Source organism: Huiozyma naganishii, chromosome 2, assembly GCF_000348985.1.
Source record: "Huiozyma naganishii CBS 8797 chromosome 2, complete genome".
NCBI lineage: Eukaryota > Fungi > Ascomycota > Saccharomycetes > Saccharomycetales > Saccharomycetaceae > Huiozyma > Huiozyma naganishii.
The window spans coordinates 260,687-284,514 of record NC_035923.1 but is presented as its reverse complement, the minus strand read 5'-3'; the positions used below and the strand labels follow the sequence as shown (position 1 = coordinate 284,514).

At 44.7% G+C, this 23,828-nt stretch overlaps 14 protein-coding genes across 14 annotated transcripts; 7 read left to right on the top strand and 7 right to left on the bottom strand.

Moving 5' to 3' along the window:
- Positions 1-203: 203 nt before the first annotated feature.
- Positions 204-698, top strand: KNAG0B01520 (HesB/IscA family protein; the record flags this gene model as incomplete). Its single annotated transcript, XM_022611435.1, has 1 exon — positions 204-698. One exon carries the CDS (start codon positions 204-206, stop codon positions 696-698), a length of 495 nt encoding a protein of 164 aa, XP_022462845.1.
- On the bottom strand, positions 661-1,443 carry IML3 (Iml3p; the record flags this gene model as incomplete). The annotated part of the gene is made up of 1 exon (XM_022611434.1): positions 661-1,443. The coding sequence occupies one exon, from the start codon at positions 1,441-1,443 to the stop codon at positions 661-663; it is 783 nt and encodes a 260-aa protein (XP_022462844.1).
- A 188-nt stretch (positions 1,444-1,631) lies between these two features.
- On the top strand, positions 1,632-4,205 carry AIM3 (Aim3p; the record flags this gene model as incomplete). The annotated part of the gene is made up of 1 exon (XM_022611433.1): positions 1,632-4,205. One exon carries the CDS (start codon positions 1,632-1,634, stop codon positions 4,203-4,205), a length of 2,574 nt encoding a protein of 857 aa, XP_022462843.1.
- A 254-nt stretch (positions 4,206-4,459) lies between these two features.
- Positions 4,460-4,903, bottom strand: CMD1 (calmodulin; the record flags this gene model as incomplete). The annotated part of the gene is made up of 1 exon (XM_022611432.1): positions 4,460-4,903. The coding sequence occupies one exon, from the start codon at positions 4,901-4,903 to the stop codon at positions 4,460-4,462; it is 444 nt and encodes a 147-aa protein (XP_022462842.1).
- Positions 4,904-5,160: 257 nt separating this feature from the next.
- ALG1 (chitobiosyldiphosphodolichol beta-1,4 mannosyltransferase) lies at positions 5,161-6,522 on the top strand (the record flags this gene model as incomplete). Its single annotated transcript, XM_022611431.1, has 1 exon — positions 5,161-6,522. One exon carries the CDS (start codon positions 5,161-5,163, stop codon positions 6,520-6,522), a length of 1,362 nt encoding a protein of 453 aa, XP_022462841.1.
- A 314-nt stretch (positions 6,523-6,836) lies between these two features.
- SPE3 (spermidine synthase) lies at positions 6,837-7,718 on the bottom strand (the record flags this gene model as incomplete). Its single annotated transcript, XM_022611430.1, has 1 exon — positions 6,837-7,718. The coding sequence occupies one exon, from the start codon at positions 7,716-7,718 to the stop codon at positions 6,837-6,839; it is 882 nt and encodes a 293-aa protein (XP_022462840.1).
- Positions 7,719-8,100: 382 nt separating this feature from the next.
- YSA1 (ADP-ribose diphosphatase) lies at positions 8,101-8,784 on the bottom strand (the record flags this gene model as incomplete). The annotated part of the gene is made up of 1 exon (XM_022611429.1): positions 8,101-8,784. One exon carries the CDS (start codon positions 8,782-8,784, stop codon positions 8,101-8,103), a length of 684 nt encoding a protein of 227 aa, XP_022462839.1.
- A 295-nt stretch (positions 8,785-9,079) lies between these two features.
- SUS1 (Sus1p) lies at positions 9,080-9,605 on the top strand (the record flags this gene model as incomplete). Its single annotated transcript, XM_022611428.1, has 3 exons — positions 9,080-9,141; positions 9,223-9,362; positions 9,526-9,605. The coding sequence occupies 3 exons, from the start codon at positions 9,080-9,082 to the stop codon at positions 9,603-9,605; spliced, it is 282 nt and encodes a 93-aa protein (XP_022462838.1).
- Positions 9,606-10,015: 410 nt separating this feature from the next.
- RAD16 (DNA repair protein RAD16) lies at positions 10,016-12,349 on the top strand (the record flags this gene model as incomplete). Its single annotated transcript, XM_022611427.1, has 1 exon — positions 10,016-12,349. The coding sequence occupies one exon, from the start codon at positions 10,016-10,018 to the stop codon at positions 12,347-12,349; it is 2,334 nt and encodes a 777-aa protein (XP_022462837.1).
- A 127-nt stretch (positions 12,350-12,476) lies between these two features.
- LYS2 (L-aminoadipate-semialdehyde dehydrogenase) lies at positions 12,477-16,640 on the bottom strand (the record flags this gene model as incomplete). Its single annotated transcript, XM_022611425.1, has 1 exon — positions 12,477-16,640. One exon carries the CDS (start codon positions 16,638-16,640, stop codon positions 12,477-12,479), a length of 4,164 nt encoding a protein of 1,387 aa, XP_022462836.1.
- A 991-nt stretch (positions 16,641-17,631) lies between these two features.
- TKL2 (transketolase TKL2) lies at positions 17,632-19,704 on the bottom strand (the record flags this gene model as incomplete). The annotated part of the gene is made up of 1 exon (XM_022611424.1): positions 17,632-19,704. The coding sequence occupies one exon, from the start codon at positions 19,702-19,704 to the stop codon at positions 17,632-17,634; it is 2,073 nt and encodes a 690-aa protein (XP_022462835.1).
- A 987-nt stretch (positions 19,705-20,691) lies between these two features.
- Positions 20,692-22,065, top strand: TEF2 (translation elongation factor EF-1 alpha; the record flags this gene model as incomplete). Its single annotated transcript, XM_022611423.1, has 1 exon — positions 20,692-22,065. One exon carries the CDS (start codon positions 20,692-20,694, stop codon positions 22,063-22,065), a length of 1,374 nt encoding a protein of 457 aa, XP_022462834.1.
- A 114-nt stretch (positions 22,066-22,179) lies between these two features.
- Positions 22,180-23,184, top strand: MUD1 (Mud1p; the record flags this gene model as incomplete). The annotated part of the gene is made up of 1 exon (XM_022611422.1): positions 22,180-23,184. One exon carries the CDS (start codon positions 22,180-22,182, stop codon positions 23,182-23,184), a length of 1,005 nt encoding a protein of 334 aa, XP_022462833.1.
- A 150-nt stretch (positions 23,185-23,334) lies between these two features.
- Positions 23,335-23,823, bottom strand: CBP6 (Cbp6p; the record flags this gene model as incomplete). Its single annotated transcript, XM_022611421.1, has 1 exon — positions 23,335-23,823. One exon carries the CDS (start codon positions 23,821-23,823, stop codon positions 23,335-23,337), a length of 489 nt encoding a protein of 162 aa, XP_022462832.1.
- Positions 23,824-23,828: the final 5 nt, after the last annotated feature.

Genomic DNA, 23,828 nt, shown 5'->3' with positions numbered 1-23,828 from the left:
CCGTAACGTCTACTCGGAGAACCGTTTGGTCATATACAGAGTCATCACAAGCGCAAAAAACAAAAATTGGTATACAAGATTACTAATCCCAACACCGGTTCCTATATAAAGAATAAGAGTGCATTGTGTCAAAGCAGCGGTTCGGTGCGTACAGTGGTGGTGTTGCTGCGCGGTACTCGAGTACACCAGGTACGGGGGGTGTAATGTTTTTCCGGGGAAGTCGAAACTTTGTACGGTTTGCATCAAGTAATCTCGCCGCCTCTTTGGTACAGCCGCGCCAGGTGCTAAATCTGGCGGATCAGAAATTAAATCTGAATATTACACAGAGGGCTGCGAATAAGTTGAGCGATATATATGACTCGTCAAAGGAGTACCTCTCCATTGACGTCGAGAGTGGCGGGTGCCATGGATATCAGTATAATTTACACTTGAAGAAAGAGGTACCCACATCCAAAGCTGTAACGGAGGCAGAAGATGACGAGTTTGGAGGCCGCGCCCAGGACAGTATAGTATACCTGTTGAACCCCAAGGGAAAAGTCATGATAGACCCGCAGTCTCTCAAGATACTCAACAATTCCACGTTAAACTATACCACTGAGCTTATCGGGTCGAGTTTCAAAATTGAAAGTGCCGCTTTGAAGAGTAAATGTGGGTGTGGTACTAGTTTTGACGTAGAGGGAGACTCGGAGAAAAGTTAGTGGCACCGGCTGCATAATCGGGCGAGTGATACCCCTCGATTAAACTGTATATATACAGCTTAGCCTCATCAGTTACATCTAGCTTTTGGGTAACTATGTTGGCGGAGCGTACGGTAATTAGGTTTGTTAAAATGATGTGTTTGATTGGTAACTCCAACACTTTGAAACCTGTCTTCTCGTACAGATACGGCAGAACTTTCTTTAGATAGACTGACTCTCTGTTATCCCCCACCAATTGACCGATGCTGAACTTCGAAATTTCAATCGAGTACTTGCCCAAATATTTCAGTTCCTGACTTGTTTCCTCGTCATCCAATTCATTATCTTGGAATATCAACTTCGTATCATACAACTTGCCTTTATTCCCAACAATTTGGGCGTCCAGTATACTAAACATCTGGTCGGTATTGAAGGATAGGGGCCAGATAATGATGCCAAGACTATTTTTCAGCCAGTTGAACCACGTGTCTCTTAGTGAGATATCTTCTGCATAACACAGTGCCGATACTGGACCCATCTTGTCCTCTCGGAACACCAATCTGAAGACAAAATTTGGTCCCTCAATTGTGATATTTCTCCGAACTATGTCGTCATCGCGCTGATCGTCAATTGCAAGACCGTCAACATTCAAAACATCGTCGTGGTACAGAATCGCGCTGTCCAGCAGCACTTCCCAAAGACCAATTACCACAGGATCGATGTCCACCACTTTATTAAACCCATAACAGTTCCACAGGATCGGCATACGCAGGGGGATCGGTTACTCTCTGTTACATGCAGAGATATAAAAAAGACTGATCTGTGAAAGAAATTTATAATAAAAAAATCGCGCTAATCCCCCCCAAAAACTGGAGGTCGTTGGGATTAAGAGAGAAGGTGAAAAAGAGCAGTCCGAGCGCAAAACAAGTCAATTATAGTGGTGCAGACGGTATCATGGATGAATTCTGGGATAAGAATAAAGGTTCGATAGTGTCTGGTTTGAAAACTGCAGGAAAGTACGGTTATCAGGGAACAAAATACGTCGCGAAGACCGGTTATCAAGCAAGTAAAAAGCATTACAATTCCAGCAATGCGGCACAGAAGAACAGAAACGGATCCAATGATGGGGAAAGTGATGAGAGTTCCGTCCATGAGGCCAGAAGGATTGAACAAATGAACGATCCAAAAATGTTCCCTCCTCCCCCTTTAAAACCGGGACAGAACCAATATCGAACTGATGGATCATTGATCTCAAATGGCATGAGTACTCAAGCTTATAACCAGGCGAATCCACAGCAGCCAATTCTATACAGCAGTCCATCTGATCCATTTTTTAATCGAAATATGGGGCAAGGGCAGGAACAGCGGCACTACGACAGATCAATGTCATTTGAAACTTCCTCATATCAATCTATGCCTCAGCAGCAACAGCAGCAGCAGCAACAGCAACAAGCACAATATTATCAGAATACTCCATTTCAACAACATGGGCAAGGTAATCAACAAGGTATGCCTCCACATCAGATGGGACAAGGCTATCAACAAGGTATGCCACAGCAGCAAATGGGGCAAGGCTTTCAACAGGGTATGCAACAGCAGCAAATGGATCAAGGTTATCAACAAAACAGTCCACAATATATATCACCTCACTCAACAGAGCAAAGTTTTCATAATGAAGCACAACCCCAGCAATCCCAAGGTAACCCTGAGTTTGAACATCAAACTGCAAACTCCATACAAAATCGACCAATGGTGCCTCTTCCTTCACAGATCCCAATGTCTGAGCTCACAACGAGAAATATTGCTGAAAACGTGAACAATCTGCCATCTTCCGTTTTGAATCCTGCCGCAGTGGCAATAGGACCTCAAATCAAAGTCAAGCCTTTCAACAGAGAGGAATATGAGGCGTCAAAACATCAAAAGAAAGAACCGATTCAGTTAATTGATGCTACGGCGCTCGATCCACCTCCTAGACATAAGTATGCTGGATCAGCTACCTCGTCGAAGGGTCAGTCTCCGGTTGCTCCCCCTGTGGTGTCGACGGACGCCGGTAGGTCCTCCTCGTCATCAGAACACATACGTTCCGGCACTAGCAACAAAAGCTCTTCTACAGAGCTACAAAACCAGGATAAACAGGAAAAGGCTGGGATTATAGGTAGGTATCAGGAACCGGTGCTCAATTTTGCACCACCTCCAAAGCCACATCGTTCCTGGGAAATTCCATTTGATAGAAACCAAGCGCCACTTAGACCGCTGGTTTATTCCTCTAAAGTTTCATTGAATTCAACGACAAGTTCTTTATCTCCTAGCGCCCCACCGGCAATACCAAAAAGGTCAGCCAACGAGAGTAGTCCAACAGGTAATACTACAGGTCATGCAACGCAACCTCTTCCTGTCGTGAATTCCAATGAGCAGAAAACCGATAACACACATCCAGTACAATCAAGTGCAAAACCAGTCATCTTGGGCGAATATAATGAACCCACAACTTCGTTTGCTCCCCCACCAAAACCGCATCGGTCTACGGAAAGCATTGGCGGGAAGTCACAAGTATTGGATTCAGATACGGAAGTGATGAGTAATTTTGTTGAGTCGAACCCTCTCCCAAAGAGTCGGTCTTCAGCTTCCTTGTCAAGCTTCGAACACCGTACCAAGAATGATGATATAGCTAGAGCTGCTGTGTTTGCTGGAAAGCGCTTTGACCCAAACCACTTTCCAGTACCTCCAAAACCTTCTCAGAAAGCGAGGGAAACTCAACAGAAGCAGACACGGCGCTCTCCTGAACCAGACCTGCGCTCCCCTTCTATGACATCTTTAGCCTCGAAAAGGAGTATTGAAAGTGGGTCTAAGTTCCATGGGATACAAATAATGGCACCGGAATCTCTAGATTACGTTCCCTCGGAAGTTACCAATGCAGTAGACGATGAATGTTCCGGTAGAAAGGGTTCGAATGACGGTACACTCCAACAGTTCTTACAGCCATCAAAACAATTCAAAGCTTCCGCCAAAATGCTCGATAAAGAAATAATCGGAGATGGTAACTTCCAAAAGGGTTCAGGTTCCGAATCGAGTACACATGCTAAGATCCTCGACAATGTTACCCATGGTGTGTCATCATTATCCCTGAACAAGGGGTTGAAGGACAAAATGAAACCGCCAACCGTTAAACCAAAACCTGCTGGATTCCAATTGAAGCCTACTGATAAGAAAAGCTCACCTCCCGCTGTAAAGCCAAAACCAAGCAATTTGGCTGACTTATCGAAGGATGTATTCTACGATGCTGTTTCTACGGTACCATCGAAAAGTGTAGGGAAGGCATTGGACCGTAGGGAGTCAGACTTTCGCAGTAGGCAGTCACCCCCCGCACCACCTGCACAGCGGAAGGCTATGCCACTACCCAATAAGGTAACAAGCGGTGCAAACTCCAGCAAGGAAGGTGGCTCCGGGAAGGATGACGATGACGATATTAACCCCTTCTCAATATACAAAAAGGAGGCTGTCCCAGCAAAGGATGATACGTTCCATTAAACAAATTTGTTCGTCTCATCCTTAATATTATCAAGAGTCATCAGTAAACTAAATAGCCAAAAGTAAGTATACGCCGACGGCTCATCTGAAATTGATCTCCATTCAAGATGTTATGTATATGTACGCTTGCATATGAATACAAGATTCCTCCTCGTTCTGTCCTTCTTTTTGTTCGTGGATAACAGCAATCAATACTTGAATTTTCTTTCTATATAATTTACATAGTAACATTATTTTTTCTTTAGGAGATACGCTTATTTGGATAGTAAAGCAGCGAACTGTTCGATATTGATTTCACCGGAACCATCACTTACTTCTTTCAACATATCGTCTACTTCCGCATCTGTTAATTTCTCACCGATGGAGGTCAACACATGTTTCAACTCGGCAGCAGAGATTAATCCATCGCCGTTTTTGTCGAACACTTTGAAGGCCTCCAAAAGCTCTTGTTCGGAGTCGTTGGACTTCAACTGACGGGACATCAGCGCCAAAAACTCGCTGAACTCGATCTTATGATTACCATCGACATCGATTTCGTTCATCAAGTCAGCAACCTCCGCCTCACTGGGGGACAGCCCAAGAGACCTCATGACCGTCGCAAGCTCGCTTGACGAAATAGACCCATTGTTGTCCTTGTCAAACAGCGCAAAGGCCTCCTTAAACTCAGCAATTTGTTCCTCCGTTAGGTTTGAAGACATAGTTGAAGCCTGTTACTCTGAATACAACGTGGCGTCTGTATTCTAATCTGATCTGATCTCAACGGGAAACCCATTTTTGAAGGTGAGTTTCTGATTTCGTGTTTTTATTTTCGTCTTTTTTTTGAGGCTCGAAGAACGTCACTTTTCACGGAAATAGAGTTCAAGAGACGCTTCTACAAAGCAATGCTATATGTGAGATGTGGGCATCTCTCTGGCGAAGTGTCTTCTTGGTTGAGTTCATAGGGGCAAGAGGTGGTATGTCTCTTTTCAGCTGGGTACCTAATTGGCTTTTGTGGTTGCTTATTGTGTACATTTCGCTGCCATTGGCGTTGTACGTTGTTTTCCCGTATGTGTTTTACGGGGAGAGATCGACTAAGAAGAGGATAATTATTTATGTTCTTGGCGATTTGGGCCATTCCCCTCGTATTTGCTACCATGCCTCCAGTTTTAGTGAAAGCAACTTTGAGGTGGAACTGTGCGGGTACGTAGATAACAAATTGCCAGAGAGTATCAGCGAGGACCCTAATATAACGGTGCACTCTTTAGGGAGATGCACTAAGGGTGGGATGATTGGTAAAGTGTTGGGTCAGGTGTTCGGGATTGTGAAGCATTTATGGGCTTTGAGAGGAAGTGATTACATACTGGTTCAGAATCCACCAAGCATTCCGATTTTGCCGATTGTGGTAGTGTACAGGTACCTGTTCAGGTGTAAACTAATTATAGACTGGCACAACCTTGCGTACTCCATCCTACGGTTAAAATATAGCGGTAACAATTGGCACCCACTAGTTTTAATTTCCATTGCCATTGAGTTCTTGTTTGCCCATGGAGCTAACTATCATTTGACAGTGACAAAGGCGATGAAACAGTTCTTATCCGATAAATTCTGGATTCCCGAAAAAAACTGTGTGGTGTTTTACGATAGACCTGCTGTACAGTTTAGACCTTTTGAATTGTCCGATGGAGTATCCGGTAAGTCAAGAAATGAGGCAATTCACAGTGAACCGTTCATCAAGGATTTGATTCCACAAGATTTCGATTTGGAGAAGGGCGACAAAATAATTGTCACGTCGACGTCCTTCACACCAGACGAAGATATATCGATTCTCCTGGGTGCTCTGAAAATTTACGAGAGTTCGTATAAGAAGTTTGATTCTTCGCTACCCCGGATCTTGTGTTTCATCACGGGGAAAGGCCCCTTGAAGGACCATTTTATTGGTGAAGTGGCCAAAAATAAAAAGCTTTGGAATCGTGTCCACATCGAATTCGTGTGGTTATCTTCCGAGGATTACCCCAAACTGCTACGGCTGTGTGATTTTGGGGTATCCCTCCATACGTCAAGTTCTGGTCTAGACTTACCAATGAAGATTTTGGATATGTTCGGTTCAGGGATTCCCGTGATTGCGCTGAATTATCCAGTACTGGATGAGTTAGTAAAGCACGATGTGAACGGTTTGAAATTCATGGATCGTCGCGAGCTACACGAAGCGTTGATTTTTGCCACAAAGGATCGAAAAATCCTTACCGCGTTAAAGGAGGGTGCAAGAAGAGAGTCTGAAAACAGGTGGAATTCGAGTTGGAAGGCGTCCATGAAGGAATTGAGATTGATACACAAATAAGCTGGAAATTCCATGAGCAAGGTTTATTTTCCCATTCTCCTACACTGTACTTTGTACATTTTACTATATCTATATAGTGTTTTCTTTTGTTGTTCTTGATACCCTGTAAATACATTTTGTTCTTACACAAGTAAAGAGAGCTAAGTATGTTGGCGAACAGCATTACCATCAACGTGTAATTATCCCTTCGATACACTTTAGTCACTGGATTAAGGATGCGGAAAGAGTTTTGTGGGGTTGGTATTCATTTACAGAAAATTTTGTGGAGGTTATTATGAACGCTTATCAGTACATATATACGGTGACTATATTGTTCATTCTAATTCCTTGGCGACCCATGTTGGCAAGACAAAGGATGCCGCATGGATGTCCTTGCTGTAGTATCTGTACAGTTTCTCTTCCTCCGCGCTGGAAATTTCACGTAATGGTTTCTTGACGTTTACGGATTTGTCCTTGGAGCAGACCATGAAACCAATCATACCAGTTGGGTAAGTTGGAATAGAAGTCCATGCGTATTCAGCGACAGGGAACACGGCCTTACAGGCCTTTTTCAAGTCTTTGATAATTGGCAGATGAATCCAGAACGATTCAGCTTGAGTGGTGATGACACCCTTTTCGGTCAAGGCATCGTTTAGCAATTCGAAGTAAGGCTTCTGGAACAAAGTTTCAGCTGGACCCTCTGGGTCGGAAGAGTCCGTGATGATAACGTCAAAAGTGTTCTGGTACTCCTTCAAGAACTGGAAACCGTCACCAATGTGGACCTTGACCTTTGGATGGTCGTAAGACTTGGACATATCTGGCAGGTACTTTTTTGACAGTCTGATGACAGCCTCATCAATGTCACATAGGACGGCCTCCTCGACGCACTCGTGCTTGACAATTTCTCTGAGGACACCACCATCACCACCACCAATGACCAAAACCTTCTTTGGGTTAGGGTGGGAGTTCAATGCTAAATGGGCAATCATTTCCTGATAAGAGAACTCATCGCGCTCAGTAACCTGGATGGCGTTATCTAGAACAAGGACGTTACCAAAATCGGTAGACTTGAAGATCAGGACATCCTGGTACTTGGACTTCTCGTGGTGAAGAACTTTGTCCACCTTCAAAGTCATGGCTTCACCGGGCCACATGGTATCAGAGATTTCTCTGAACCAGCCATCGACAATCGTTGGGTGTGTAATTTGTTCGGACATTGTTGTAATTGTGACTGAAGTGATCAATGGATGCAATTGACTGATCTCTGTATAAACAAACGTGAAATACCAAGTATGCAAGACAACTGGAAACTGGAAGTTATCCAGATACCGATAAGAAAGCGATGTCAATATCTCTTTGAAATTTATATGCAAAAAATTTTTCATTCTTTTTTCGTCACTGTGAAGAGGTCTCTTGCAAGATGTGACCGCAGCAGCAGCGGCCAGAACAGCGCAGCACATGGCTCCGAGCATCTGGAAACCCTTTAGCTCTATACTTACTTAGCAATTGATGGATTTCCCTTTGTAATGTCTTGTTCGTACATCGAGAGAACTGAGAATTAGAAAACAAATACATACAGAGGGAACGTAAGGTTCAGTTCTACAGGTTGTACTGTCTGGCAATCGCAATACCGTGTGCCACGTTTTGGATACGTGCATCCAACTTGTAGCCCTCTTTCTCGAGTTTGAGCATCTCTTCGGGCAGTTCTTTCAGAGGCACGGTGAAGCACTCGATGAACTCGTTTTCTTCCAGTTGCGTCTTTGGGTTCTTGTTTTCGTCCAATGTCATATCCACCTCGGCAGTGAGCAATGACATGTTCGTGTTGGTGAACCCTGGGTCGTTGTAGATGATGGGGCCCTGCTTGATGATCTTGCCTATGTAGCCGGTCTCCTCAAGCAGCTCTCTCAGAGCAGCGGTTTCAATCCCCTCGTCGGCGTCGATCAAGCCCGCGGGGACCTCGATACAGACACCTTCCACGGGTGGTCTAAACTGTTTTTGCAACAGCACCTCCAGGGGACGACCGTCTTTGTAGTTTAAGATGGTAAATATCCCGATACCGTCGACGTTCCCTGTGTTTCTAGTCTTGCGCACAGCACAGTCCCACTCCCTCTCATTACCGTTCGGGTCGAGATACTTCATCTTCTCAAGCCCAATCCACTTGCACTCGTTCGTGTCCAACACGGGACGCGACGACACCAACCGTGCCTTGCTGGGACTACCCTTCACTGCACTCATTACTTTGAACCCTCGCGACACTAACCTCCTACCAAGACACAAGCTCATATATCTAAGAAGCGCAAGATGCAATATGTCCCCGTGGAGAGAGGTCCACCGGGAGAAGTGCACTCTTACAGCCAACGTTCTCCCTTCCTGGGATAGCCCTTCTTCACCCTTCGGGTAAGAACTTCAAAGGCCTCAAAACGTCAAAGAGAAAGCGACTGTTGAAATGAACTGCGAAGGATAGAGACAGACACTGAGTGGGTCCCTTGGAACTGAGGCAGACTCTTCACATCGTTTTGCAGAAGAGCAGAAGGTCATTACTTACTCTGGTTAACGCTACTCTCAGTTCCATTATCCAATGGCCTCCGATTTGAAGGCGCAGATACAGAGTTATCTGGTCGAATCAGGAAACTACGAAAAGTAAGTTCTCGCCCGTGGGTCCCACCTACCAGCGTTGTTATTTGCTACATCGTGCAGTCTTTTACTAACATGTGGTAATAGAATATCCAATGCATTGAATGACAAATTGTTGCAAGACGGATGGGCTGATAAAGTGAGAGACCTCACAATGCAAGAGATTAGAAGCAGTAATCAAGCGAACTACAAGGACGTTCTTGAAAAAATCGAACCACAGGCATTAGGTATGTTATTGCTGTTGTCATTTTAGCCCCCAGAGAGTGTTGTTACTAACAGGTATTGTTGTAAAATGAATACCACGTTTGCTGTAATTCTACCTGCTTTGTACCAAACACTGGTCATCACAGTATGGTTATGGGAATCAGTGTATCTACCTTCTCCCTACAGAAATGGTTTCGCAAAACACAAGAGATGATACATTAGCCCAAATCAAAGCATTTCTAGAAGACATCGTGGAGACTGAATAAACGGGCTCCCCGCGCAGCTCCCTCCAAGAACTCATTTGGGTTATCTGTCCCCCTACATACAAACCAACTCATCACTGTACTATCTTCTCTATGTTCACCGTTATATAGTAGACAAACCAAAAGCAATTTAAGCTGCTGATGACGTTATACTGGTCAAATTACCTGTCGCTATGACAACCCGCTCTCATTTCCATTTTAGGAAAATGAGCTTCGCTGCAGTTTCCAAAATAGAAATTGCACGCTGTTTCTTTTTTCTTTCCTTTTTGTGGGGAATGCGGAAAAAGAAAAGAAAAAAAGATACTTCGATTTGAAATGACATAAAATGTTCAGTGCACAGTTGCAACGAAGAAGATCATATTCCATTTACTCCGCCTCTCTCATCCTTTGGGGCACCTCCTGGTCAGGTCAGCATGCAAGAAGGTGGGTTTATCCGGAGAACAAGAAGTGGGCGTAGCAGAGCAGCTAAGGCCAAGGTTAACTACGTAGAAATCAACGATTTTGAGAACGAAGAAGATGACGCTACTTTGAAATTAGAGAAAACACCGGACAAGCATCTCAACATAAGTGACGATTACAATGACGATGAGGACTATCTTGAAGATGACACGGATGTGGCTCCTGTAAAAGAGGAGGAAGAAAAGGAATTAGTGGGTGTCAAAAATGAGGTTGATGAATTACAAATCACAGAGGTTGGTGAAAGTGATGACGACGAAGCTTTGTCGAAAAAGAGGAAGGCCCCAGCGAAAAGGGCAAAATCGACAAAGAAGAGAAAAGCACCCAAGATCACACCGTATGAAAGAAACACTCAGAGACTGTTCGAAAATCATCCGGAGTTAAAGGACGTCTTCCCTGATTTGCAAAATTCACCAGCCTATACTCCGATTAGATCGAACCAACCAGAAGGTATGAGTATTAAACTATTACCCTTCCAGTTGGAAGGTTTACACTGGCTCTTGGAACAAGAAGCGGGTAAATACGCTGGCGGTGTCCTGGCAGATGAAATGGGTATGGGTAAGACCATACAGACAATTGCACTTTTGATGGCGGATGTGACCAAGAGACCATCATTGGTCATTGCACCCACAGTAGCGCTAATACAGTGGAAAAACGAAATCGATCAGCACACGAACGGTAAGTTGAAAGTGTACGTCTATCACGGCGCCACAAGGACTAATAAGATTGCGGACATTTCGGAATTCGACGTTATCCTAACAACATACTCGGTTATTGAATCGGTATACAGGAAACAAAATTATGGGTTTAGAAGAAAGTCTGGCTTGGTCAAAGAAAAATCTGTGTTGCATAATATCAATTTCTACAGAGTGATCCTTGATGAGGCACACAATATCAAGGACAGACAAAGTAACACCGCAAGGGCTGTCAACGTGATCAAGACAGAGAAAAGATGGTGTCTCAGTGGTACCCCACTGCAAAACCGAATTGGTGAAATGTACTCACTGATTAGGTTTCTGAACATAGAACCATTTTCCCAATATTTCTGCACAAAGTGCGATTGTGCCTCAAAGGAATGGAAATTTTCTGATAATATGCATTGCGACCGTTGTAACCATGTTATCATGCAGCACACCAATTTCTTCAATCATTTTATGTTGAAAAACATTCAAAAATTTGGTGTTGAGGGGCCAGGATTGGAATCGTTCATGAACATCCAAACACTTCTTAAAAATATAATGTTACGAAGGACTAAAGTGGAACGTGCCGACGATTTGGGGTTGCCTCCAAGGATTGTTACCGTTAGACGTGACTGTTTCAACGAAGAAGAAAAGGATCTGTACAGAAGCTTGTACAGTGACGTTAAGAGGAAGTACAATTCCTACGTAGAGGAAGGTATTGTGTTGAACAACTATGCGAACATTTTCTCGCTGATCACAAGAATGAGACAGCTGGCTGATCATCCGGATCTTGTTTTGAAACGTTTCAGGAAAAGTGACCCTAGTGTCTCTGATGTTATAATATGTGAATTATGTGATGATGAAGCAGAGGAACCAATAGAATCGCATTGTCATCACAGATTTTGCAGACTCTGCATAAAGGAGTACGTTGAGTCGTTCATGGACAAAAACGCGCAAAAATTGACTTGTCCCGTCTGTCACATTGGGTTGAGTATTGATCTCTCCCAACCGGCACTGGAGGTAGATATGGCGGCCTTTAAAAAACAAAGCATTATCAGTAGACTAAACCTTCAGGACACATGGAAATCTTCAACGAAAATTGAGGCGTTGGTTGAGGAGTTATACAAGCTAAGATCGAAGGAAAAAACTATCAAGTCAATTGTCTTTTCACAGTTTACCAGTATGCTAGACCTTGTTGAGTGGAGATTGAGGAGAGCAGGGTTTAAGACTGTCAAACTACAAGGTAGCATGTCCCCAACTCAGAGAGATCAAACTATCAAATATTTTATGAACAACATTCGTTGCGAGGTCTTCCTGGTCAGTTTAAAAGCAGGTGGTGTGGCATTGAATCTGTGTGAGGCTTCTCAAGTGTTCATTTTAGACCCTTGGTGGAATCCTAGTGTGGAGTGGCAGAGTGGTGACAGAGTACATAGAATTGGTCAGTTTAGACCTGTCAAGATTACCAGATTTTGCATCGAAGACAGTATAGAATCGAGAATCATCGAGCTACAGGAAAAGAAAGCAAATATGATTCACGCCACAATCAACCAAGATGAGGCAGCCATCAGCAGGTTGACACCCGACGATTTGCAATTTTTATTCAACAATTGAACGTTATGGGAATTCTTTCTGTGTGTTCGCTTGTCCCACCATGCACATCAGGTATATACATATTAGCATATTTTAGGTACATTAAATATATTTTATTACAGGTTTTTCATTATACAATAATACACATCTAAGTTGAGGTCGCAGTAGAACGAGCACCAGCACCAGATGCAACAAGTTCAACTTGTGCTTGTTGGACAGAAATTTCGGGCAGCGGAGCGCCTCCTGCTCTTTCCAGAGATGGCAAATAACCGACTTTGTTCAAAAACGAGATATAGATCCCTATTTGCTCCGGAGTGGCGCCAGCACCTGCAGAATGGTTGGTTCCTGTCCAGGTTGCATCAGCGTTCAACGATTTTATAGCATTTCTATCATCAAGTTCAGGAGCTTTGGTGTTTTCAGGTAGGTTATCAAGCACCATGTGTAGTAATGGATATAATGCATTATCCTGGTGTTCCTGCATAATAGAATGCTCCAAATCTTGACACCATGAGCTATAATCCTCGATTTCAACATCGTAGCCATATTTTTTCAAAGTGTACAGGTAATCTTTGAACAGAATACGTGGGTGGGCGGTAACGTGAGCAACGGCAACTGCCTTCTTTTCTGGTGGGTTTAACGACGTTGACACAACCACTTGGGCAACATGGTCAACAGGTACCATGTTGACGGTATTGTCAATGTCAGGGATCTTGCCCAATTGGACAGCACTCTTCAAGCATCTTAACAAAAAGTCATCAGTGTTACAGGAACCGTTCTTGGAGTAGCCAGTAACATAACCAGGTCTGACAATACACCCACGTAAGCCTCTTTCACCAGCACGTCTAATTATGTACTCGGCGGCCCATTTCGATTGCCCGTAACCTCCACCTAGACCCTTAGATGATCCAGCCAAATCATCGGACTCAAGGATACCACTTTTCCCCTCAGCAACCAATCTATCAGACAGGTCAAAGTAGTGTTTGGTGTCCAATGTAGAAGTCGATGAGACAAAATCAAAGAATTTTGGCTTACCAGATGCAGCCAAATTCATAACGTTGATAGTCGATATAACATTAGCATCCCTCATTTTAGCGTATGGGAACACCCAGTGGACCATTGCACCATTATGGATGATTACGTCAATAGTCTCAGTTAACTCTTTCCACTGATCAGTAGGTAAACCAAAATTACTCTTAGACAAATCACCCAAAATAACTTCAACGTTTTGAGCAAAGTTGTCCGACCAAGTCCCGTAGGCAGTGCCGGCTTTGGTCAATCTTTCTAAACCAGATTTCACGTCCTTTGCACGCACATGAGCAAACACTTTAAATTTGGTAGTTTCATTCGAACGGTTTAACAAATTGGAAACAATGTAGGAACCCAAGAAACCAGTAGCACCAGTAACGAAAACATTGATGGTCTGTGGTTCAGAAATGTTGAAGTCAGGACGAGATGCATAAGTAGCTGGAAGAGTCTGAACTAGGTTCCTGGCATCAGCGCTGTAGTCTACTGTGTCCGTCTCTGATTCTGGAGTCTGTCCACCAGGCTGTCTTATACGATTCAATTCAGCGGCAAAAGCCTTGATTGTTGGATATTTGAAAATTGTACCCAATGGAAGGTCGATATTCAACTTCTTCTTCAAAGTGAAGATCATTTTGGTGGCCAAAATAGAATGCCCGCCAAGATCGAAAAATGAGTCCTCAACAGACACGGATGCCGGTTTTGTAGGTAGAACGTTTAACCATAGATCGCGAACTTCTCTTTCCGTATCACTGAATTCAGATTCATCGATCTCGGACGACACGTTAGCAGCAACCAGATCCAATTGCTTGTTGGAGGGAAATTGTAGTTTAGGTTTATCAACCTTACCGTTGGGATTCAAAGGTAATTTGTCCCAAACAACAATCAAAGATGGCATTGCATAACTTGCCAGTCTCTTTTTCAAAAATGATTTAATGTCTTTAGCCAATAAATGGTAGCTGACTAAGCCCTTAACAGTCTGGTCCGACAATAGCGTTTCTGGAACTGGAGTTTGGAACTTAGATAGCTCTTCTGATTTATCAAATCTTGGTACCATAAAGGTAATGAGAGTTTTTTCACCGTCCGCATTGTTACGAACCAATGTGATATTTTCTCTCACTAGGGGATGTTGGGATATATGAGTGTCAATTTCACCTAGCTCGATTCTGAACCCTCTGATTTTGACTTGATCATCCGCTCTACCGCAGCATTCACAATTTCCGTCCGGTAAGTAACGACCCAAGTCACCAGTTCTATAAAGCCTGTCTCTTGGACCATACCAGAATTCCCTCCATGGTTCATTGTTATTTTTATCTAGATGGTCCCAATGGTTCTTATCAACAAACCAATTGTTAACAAACTTCTCTTTGTTCAAGTCAGGCAACCCTCTGTACCCCTCAGCTAGGCCACCAGCGCGCACATAAATTTCACCCACTTCTCCAACCCCACAAATTTGAGTACGGTCGTTCCTGTTTACCACCAGCAGTTGGACATTTTTCATCCCTTTACCAGCAGGCATGACATCCTTCAATTTCTTCAAAAAGGTAGGTTCTTCGCGCCTTGAGTGGACTTCGAAGAAAGAAACGGCACGTTGGGTTTCTGTGGTACCGTACATGTTAACAATGCAACAATTTTCGGCTAATGTTTGTAACCGCAAACAATCACGCTTGGTTAGAATATCGCCGACAAAGAAGGCATGGTGCAGTTTAGGAAATGGCACTGTGGCCTGAGCTGTTAGTAGTTGACCCATTGCTGGGGTCAAGTGGGTAACGGTACAGTTATAGGTACCCATCCATTCGGCTAGTTTCCCTGGCGTACCTATATCATCTTCCGTGGGTACGTAAAGTTGAGCCCCCAAAAACAGCGGTGTGAACATGTCTCTTTGAATAGGGTCATGAGCAATACCACTTAGCATAGTGAATTTATCATTTTCTGAAAGATGGAACTGTTTAGCCATCCAGCTGAAGTAATATGCTAATGAGAAATGTCTCCCTAGAACACCTTTTGGAATACCTTCGGAACCAGAGGTGAATGATAGAGTTGGATTAGAGTCCGGACCAACCACTACACCGGTACGAGTATCCTTCAATTCCTGATAGGGAAGCAAAACATCATTGGATTTATCCAAAGAGCCTTGTAAGGACGCGTCATCTTGGATGGCAATGGAGGGAATGCGTGTAATGACATCCAACTCTCTGGTGATGTAGTCTTCTACTAGTTGGTCCAATTTCCCAGCAGATCTGATCACGATCAAACCTCTTGGTTTGGCGACACCTAGATAAATGGTTTGCCTAGCTGGTGGGTAAGCAGGGTCGATTACCGAAAAGGTTGCACCAGCTTTTAATACACCCATTACACAAACCATCAAATCAACACCTCTCGAGGAATAAATCATGACAACATCGCCTTTTTGAATCTCGGTTTTGATCAAGTAATGGGCAACAACGTTGGATGCCCTGTTGATATCTTTGTAAGTGAAAACACGAGAAGGATTTTTGGAATCAACTGGACCGGTCTCAACAACACAGGTTCTTTCGGGAAATTTTTCAGCGTTGTCTTGGAAAATGTCGTGAATGCATCCAACAAAATCACACCAACCAAGGTTTGTGGTGGGATCTGGCAACACACCCTGCGAGGAAGATGTGATCATGGAGATTTTTGTGATGCAGGTCGAAGGGTCGTTAAGTAGTGCACTTAGGAGTTGCGTGAATTGATCGGCCACCACTTTAATTCTGGCTTCAGAATATAGTAGCTTATTATACGTCAATTGTAACAAATGATGCCCCGATTTATTGTCCAAATTTATGACCAAGTCTAGTCTGTGGTGGTTGAACTGTTCCAATCTAACTCTTTGGTTTTCAACAAAACCCAGTCTGAATAGTTGGGGTGCTTTTTCTAGTTCGTTCGAAGCTTGCAACTTTTCTGCAAGACTGTCGAAGGAAATGTCTTGTAATTCAGCGACTTTTCCGATTTCTTCAGATATTGTACTGTATAACTCATTGAATGACCAAGTTGGCTGAATAGTAAATCTTAAGACTTTATTGTTGCTAATGTACAAAACAATGTCGTCGTCTGCAGATACTCTGTACATCAGCGTGGCCCATACACTAAGGGCGACGATATACTTATCACTGATATTTGCAGGGACTGATGGGAGATCCAACTGTGGCAGTTGTAGAATGTACTCCGCCTCTTCTGCAAATGGTTCCTCCTGTGGACGTAAGTAGTCATGAGGCAGAACAGTCAGCGTTGGGTTATCCAATATTTGTAACCAGGTTTCAGCAGAAGACATAGTGATGTGGTTGTACTTTGGTAAGTTCCTCTCAGGCAAAAGTTCAATCGCTCTTCGACAAACCAAATTTAACTAACCAGTGTCTTATATATATAGGTATCTATGCCAAATCGGACTTGGACAATGTGTAAACTGAGTCAGAGTTTCGAGCTTCATTGCGGTGGAAATTTGATTCAGCGGAAAAACAATGATGAATCCAACTTTCCAGTGGAATTTTTGGCTTACATTTTTTTCGGAGGAAATTTTGTAGTGTTTCACAGTGCAATTCCGCGTGTTCCGCCGGGCTTAACCTGAGCGAACATGACACATGTAAGGCTCTTTCTAATGGGTTGCACACGCTGACTGAAGTTCCGTCGTGGAGGACGGTTCTTTTTGTTTAGAATATCCTTTGAATTTTAACAGCTCGTAAACTTTTCTTTTCTCGTGAACTAATTTAGGTTATGTGAGATGAAACATTCAAAATGATGTTAGTGTAAAAAAGGCTTCAGCTTTCTAATGTATTGATCTACAATACTTTCCATAGTCTATACTAATAAGTGAGTAACTATGGGATCTCTTCTTTTGTATACAGTTTTCCATCTCATTATCGTCTAGGATGATATACATCCAGATCATAATTTAACAGTTCGCTGTGCTTTGTGATGAGAGTGAACTATGCATGATGGGAACTCAAGTAATTAATGTTAATTATGTTTTATAGGGAAATTCTTTTTAGTTACCATTTTCTTTTTACAATTATTAAATTGTAGCAAACGTAAAAGTATTAACTTCAAAATTGAATCTTGAACACGATAAAACCCTTTAAATCGCTAAAATGAAATCGCATAAAAGCACTTCCTTGTAGTACTCTGAACGTATTTCTCTTAGCCTTAGCCTTTTTGAAGTAAAAAAACACAATTAACTAACAATAAAAGCAATCTAGTGATATATTAAAAGTTTAAACAGAAAAACACACAGTACAAATGTACTTTACTACCGCTCACTGATCACATCAAACATTAGTACTCTTGAAGGGCAAAGCCTTCTTGATTGGAGAGTAGAGTGTTTTACCCTTGTAATAGTCTGCGACTTTTTCAGCTCTCTTGGCAATTCCCTCTGGCACAAAATCGAAAAACTTGTAGACGTCCGGACCTTTACCTGAGCACCCAAACCTGTCGATACCAAAATGCTCGTGTGAGTACTTACCCCAACCGGAGGTAGCAGCAACCTCAACAGACAATATGGGGATACCATCTGGGAGCACGGAAACTCTGTATTCTTCAGACTGACAATCGAACGTCATGAAATCTGGCATGGAGACAACACGCACTTTGATTGGGGATGGTTTCGAGGCCAGGATCTTAGCCGCCTCGATACACAAATGAACCTCTGAGCCCGTGGACGCGATGATCAGGTCTGGGTTCTCAACATCTTGAACGACATACGCACCCTTGGTCGACTTGTCCTTACAAGAACCTTCCAGTTGAGGCAAGTTTTGTCTCGAGAGGGCGATGATGCTTGGAGACCCTTTTGCCTCAATGGCAGCCTTGTACGCTGCATTTGTTTCATTCCCGTCTGCTGGTCTCCACACGTGAAGGTTTGGGATTGCCCTCAAGTGGGTAAGAGTCTCAATCGGTTGGTGTGTAGGGCCGTCCTCACCTAGTCCGATGGAGTCGTGAGTGGCAACCCAGATAACGGTGTGTCCAGAAAGAGCGGCCAATCTGACTGCCCCAGCCGCGTAGGAGACAAAGTTTAAGAATGTACCCCCGTAAGGTTTGTAGTTGGCCCCAAAGGCAGAAATACCGTTCATGATGGCGCCCATCCCATGTTCTCTGATACCGTAGCGGATGTATCTCCCCGAATAGTCACCCAGTCCTGACGAAGGTGGTTGGAAGTCAATTGCGGTTTTGGTTCTTGTTAGATTGGAAGGTGTCAAATCCGCGGACCCGCCGATCAATTCGGGAAGAACCGGGTATATGTTCTCCAAGACCAACTCCGAGATCTTTCTGGTGGCCACGGCAGAGTCTGTTGGTTTGAACACGGGGAGTTTCTGCTCCCAGTTTTTTGGCAATTCCCCACGCAGTCTCCTGTCCAGTTCCATCCCCAATTGAGGGAACTTTTCCCTGTAATTGCGGAACAATTCGTCCCACTGTTGGTTTGCCTTAACACCTGGCTCCACGACAGATTTCTTGTAGAAATCGTAAACCTCCTGTGGGACGGTGAAGAACTTGTCTGGGTTGAACCCAAACTTCTTCTTCAACTGCTTGACGTCGTCTGGTTTCAGAGCGGCCCCGTGAACACCGGCAGTGCCCTGGTTCAACGATCCGAAACCAATTGTGGTGGTGACCTTGATAATGGTGGGTTTGTCCTTGTTCTTCTTTGCCGATTCGAGAGCTCTGTTGATGGACTCCAAATCTGCATCCCCCTTCTCGACTGTCATGACCTCCCAACCATAGGCCTCGTACCTTTTCAAGACATCCTCATCGAAGGAGAAGCTGGTGCTACCGTCAATTGTAATGTGGTTGTCGTCGTAGAAGGCAATCAGATTCCCCAGTTTCAAGTGACCCGCTAAAGAACACGCCTCAGAGGAGACCCCCTCCTGCAGGCATCCATCCCCGAGAAGCACGTAAGTGAAGGAGTCCGACAGAGTGTACCCGGGTTTGTTGTACGTGGCGGCAAAGTTCTCCTGGGCAATCGCGATCCCCACGGCGTTGGAGATCCCCTGGCCCAGCGGCCCAGTGGTCAATTCCACACCGGGCAGCTCAAACTCCGGGTGGCCCGGGGTCTTCGAGTCGATCTGCCTGAACTGTTTCAAGTCCTCAATCGAGAAATCGTACCCGCACAGATGCAGCATGGAGTACAGCAACGCACACGCGTGCCCATTGGACAACACGAACCTGTCCCTGTTGATCCAGTCCAAGTTGGTTGGGTTCAAGTGCATGTGTCTCAACAGAACATGCGCCGTGGGTGCCAATCCGAGGGGAGCCCCCGGGTGCCCCGAATTGGCCTTCGAGACCTGGTCCACGGACAAAAGCCTGAGTGTGGAGACTGCTAGCTTGTCGATATCTGAAAATTGAACTGACATGTTGGGCGATGTTTTCTTGTAATGCGTCGAGATACTACTTGAACAAGAACGAAGATCCAACAGATATCAATGGGCACAAATACCATACCGTACCATACACAAGAAGAGGTTTATATATAAACGTGAGTTCCATCACCCTCCCTCTGTCCCTTAGCCCGCTCCCTGAATTTTGGGATGCAACAAGAGACACCAACCAACATCCGGTGTTGCACAAAAGATGTACACCACCCACTAACTAACCCTTCAAACTGAGATACATCTGTTTGTGGGTGTGTGTAAGTAGGGAAACACCTTCAGGATACCCTTACACCTTCGAACTCCTCTACATAACACCTACAGAGAAAGCGTTCGTTGCGCAGAGGGCATCGCTGCCGAGCGTCTGGACTCCAGAAACTGAAATGACGTAGTTTTCTGGGAACTCCCCTAAATTACAGTGTGCACCCAAAAACGCAAACACAGAAGTGACTGCTGTTGCCACCCAGACACCAGCGTACACATCCGCACATTCTGAAAAAATATGAGATGAGAAAATAAGTTCAAGAAGAGGTCATTTCTGCTTTCGGAAAAAACTCTCTCTGCTCCCCGCACGGCACCGTTGGGCCCCTAGCCCCCCCGTTCCGCCCCCTTCTGCCGCGGCAGTCTCGGGGGCAGCCTGCACTGGTGCCAGGAGTTCCCCCATGGGGCCAGTACTTGCTGTTTCATCGCGTCGAACGAAGAAAGAAAATTTTTATCGTCCTTTCAGTTTTTTTCTTCTTTTGGAGGGACGCTAAAATTATTCAATTTTTTTCCTTTTTCTTCTTCAAAAAGAAACAGCAATGAGGCTCGTACGTTTTTGTTGGGATGACCTTTAAAGTATTTAAATACAAGGTTCTTCCAGTCGTTTTTTTTCTTGTCTCTTGTTTCTTGTTCTTCTGCTCTCTCTTTCTTCTTGTGAATATTCCTTCTTCCTGGTAGATCCACGCATCCTCATCAATAAACTAAGCTACAATGGGTAAGGAAAAGTCTCACATTAACGTTGTCGTTATCGGTCACGTCGACTCTGGTAAGTCTACTACCACCGGTCACTTGATTTACAAGTGTGGTGGTATTGACAAGAGAACCATCGAAAAGTTCGAGAAGGAAGCCGCCGAATTGGGTAAGGGTTCTTTCAAGTACGCTTGGGTTTTGGACAAGTTAAAGGCTGAAAGAGAGAGAGGTATCACCATCGATATCGCTCTATGGAAGTTCGAGACTCCAAAGTACCAGGTCACCGTCATTGACGCTCCAGGTCACAGAGATTTCATCAAGAACATGATTACCGGTACCTCTCAAGCCGATTGTGCTATCTTGATTATCGCTGGTGGTGTCGGTGAATTCGAAGCCGGTATCTCCAAGGACGGTCAAACTAGAGAGCACGCTTTGTTGGCTTACACTCTAGGTGTCAAGCAATTGATTGTTGCTGTCAACAAGATGGACTCCGTCAAGTGGGATGAATCCAGATTCCAAGAAATTTGCAAGGAAACTGCTAACTTCATCAAGAAGGTCGGTTACAACCCAAAGACTGTTCCATTCGTCCCAATCTCTGGTTGGAACGGTGACAACATGATTGAGGCCACCACCAACGCCCCATGGTACAAGGGCTGGGAGAAGGAGACCAAGGCCGGTGTCGTCAAGGGTAAGACCTTGTTGGAAGCCATTGACGCCATTGACACTCCAACCAGACCAACTGACAAGCCATTGAGATTGCCATTGCAAGATGTCTACAAGATCGGTGGTATCGGTACGGTGCCAGTCGGTAGAGTCGAAACCGGTGTCATCAAGCCAGGTATGATCGTCACTTTCGCCCCAGCCGGTGTCACCACCGAAGTCAAGTCCGTCGAAATGCACCACGAACAATTGGAGCAAGGTCTTCCAGGTGACAACGTCGGTTTCAACGTCAAGAACGTTTCCGTCAAGGAAATCAGAAGAGGTAACGTCTGTGGTGACTCCAAGAACGAACCTCCAAAGGCCAGTGAATCTTTCAACGCCACCGTCATCGTCTTGAACCATCCAGGTCAAATCTCTGCCGGGTACAGTCCAGTCTTGGATTGTCACACCGCTCACATTGCCTGTAGATTCGATGAATTGTTGGAGAAGAACGACAGAAGATCCGGTAAGAAGTTGGAAGACTCTCCAAAGTTCTTGAAGTCCGGTGACGCCGCCTTGGTTAAGTTCGTTCCATCCAAGCCAATGTGTGTCGAAGCCTTCACTGACTACCCACCTCTAGGTAGATTCGCCGTCAGAGACATGAGACAAACCGTCGCCGTCGGTGTCATCAAGTCCGTCGTCAAGTCCGACAAGGCTGGTAAGGTCACCAAGGCCGCTACCAAGGCCGCCAAATAAGAAGCTTAGAAACTATAACCTATATCTATCTCTATAAATATTTATATGTATTCTTGCCCTTCTAATTTGTATCTCTATTGAAAAGTTTCGTCTTTTTTTTGCTTTTATAAGTTTATGCTCTTTGACATGGGAACAAGAGTGCACTTTGCCCTTCTGTTCCACGTCTTGGACCTTGACCGTTGCATTTCTACAAGATACATTCCCTCCCTACAGATGGGTACCACCTTATATTTAAGAAACTTGCCTACTAGACCGCACAACAGGGCTAATTACATACGATCGTTTCTCTCGGCGATCAACCCTACAAACAGGTACGTACATGATACGACACTGCTGCTACCGATCCACCAGATATCAGGTACACAGGCGGTCCCGGGACCGTTTCTCGATGAAACACACCGGATCTTGTCCATTGCGCGGTCCAACAGCGGCTCGATGGCGGGCCAGTGCTTTGTCACTTTTGTCGATGAGCACTCCGCGGAGCAGTTTATGAACGCGTTCCAGGGTATGAACTTCAGGGGCAAGAGGGTGGAAATACGTTGGGCAGAACAGGAGTCCCTTCTGGGGCTGGCATTGACCCAGCCGGAGAGGTTTAAGAAGGTAATGAGGATCAAGAAGCTGACTATGGAAGAAATAGTGCAGAACAAAGTGAAACGTAAGCTGAGGCGACTAAGGTATAAACTGAGGAGGAAGGGTCTTGACCCAGCACAGATCGAGGATATAGTCGCTAAAGTTCGTGTAGATGTGGTAGATGACGAGGAGGTGGAGGAAACTGAGGGTAATGCCACAGGTATGGAAACCGTGGTACAACCGACTCCGAAATCGAACACAACCACCAGCTCAACTACTAAAAAAGTACCGAAGGGTATTGTAGATGTCACAGCGAACCCACCGGCGAAATTGTTACTGGTACAGCAATTACCAGAGACCACCACGGAAACCCAGCTTCGTGACGTTTTTGATGGACCTGACCTCGTCGATATTAGAATGGTTGCGATCCGCCGGCTGGCCTTCGTCGAATACACGTCCATCGAGAGCGCCACAGCAGCCTTGCAAAAAACTGGCACTACTTTCAAAATGGATGCGCACGATATTGTGGTTGGATACGCCAAGTCATGAAATCAATGCGAACCTGTCAAATCTAATACATCGGGGAAAGGTAGCGAAGCTCCATAGCCCAAAAAGTCCCGGTTGGGGTTTGTGCTATAACTAATTACATATATGTACATGAATATGTATATAAAGCCATTGGACTTAGTTCTCCAGTCGCTACTTCCCGAAGAACACGGTTCTCATGGCGGTGAAGAAACTCTCCCTCTTTTGACCCGAAAGTTCATTCATGATCCGTTGGTAGTAGCCAGGGTTACCTGCTGGATGGTACAGCTTATCCCCAACATCGTAATAGTTCTTGTACTTGTTGGAAAGCAGATTTTCCATAGACTGTACTTGCCCCCGTAAGCTTTCATCGGTGAACTGGTCTCTCGGGATTGCAGCTTGCAATTTCTCCAGCATATCTTTCTTCATCCCTAGTGGGCCGTTCGTTCTGTTTAGTATATCCTTTATCTCATTCACTGTTGGCTTCTTCACAGACGCTGTCCCCGTATCGGATTCCCCACTAGACGTCGGCAGTCCTGCTACTCGTTTGAACCTGTCCATCTGCGTCTGCTTAAAGGACACAAGGTGCTTGATCCGTTCATCGGGCATCCTCTCCAACAGCCGCACCATTTGCTTGGCACCTTCTCGAACTGGCGATGACATACTGG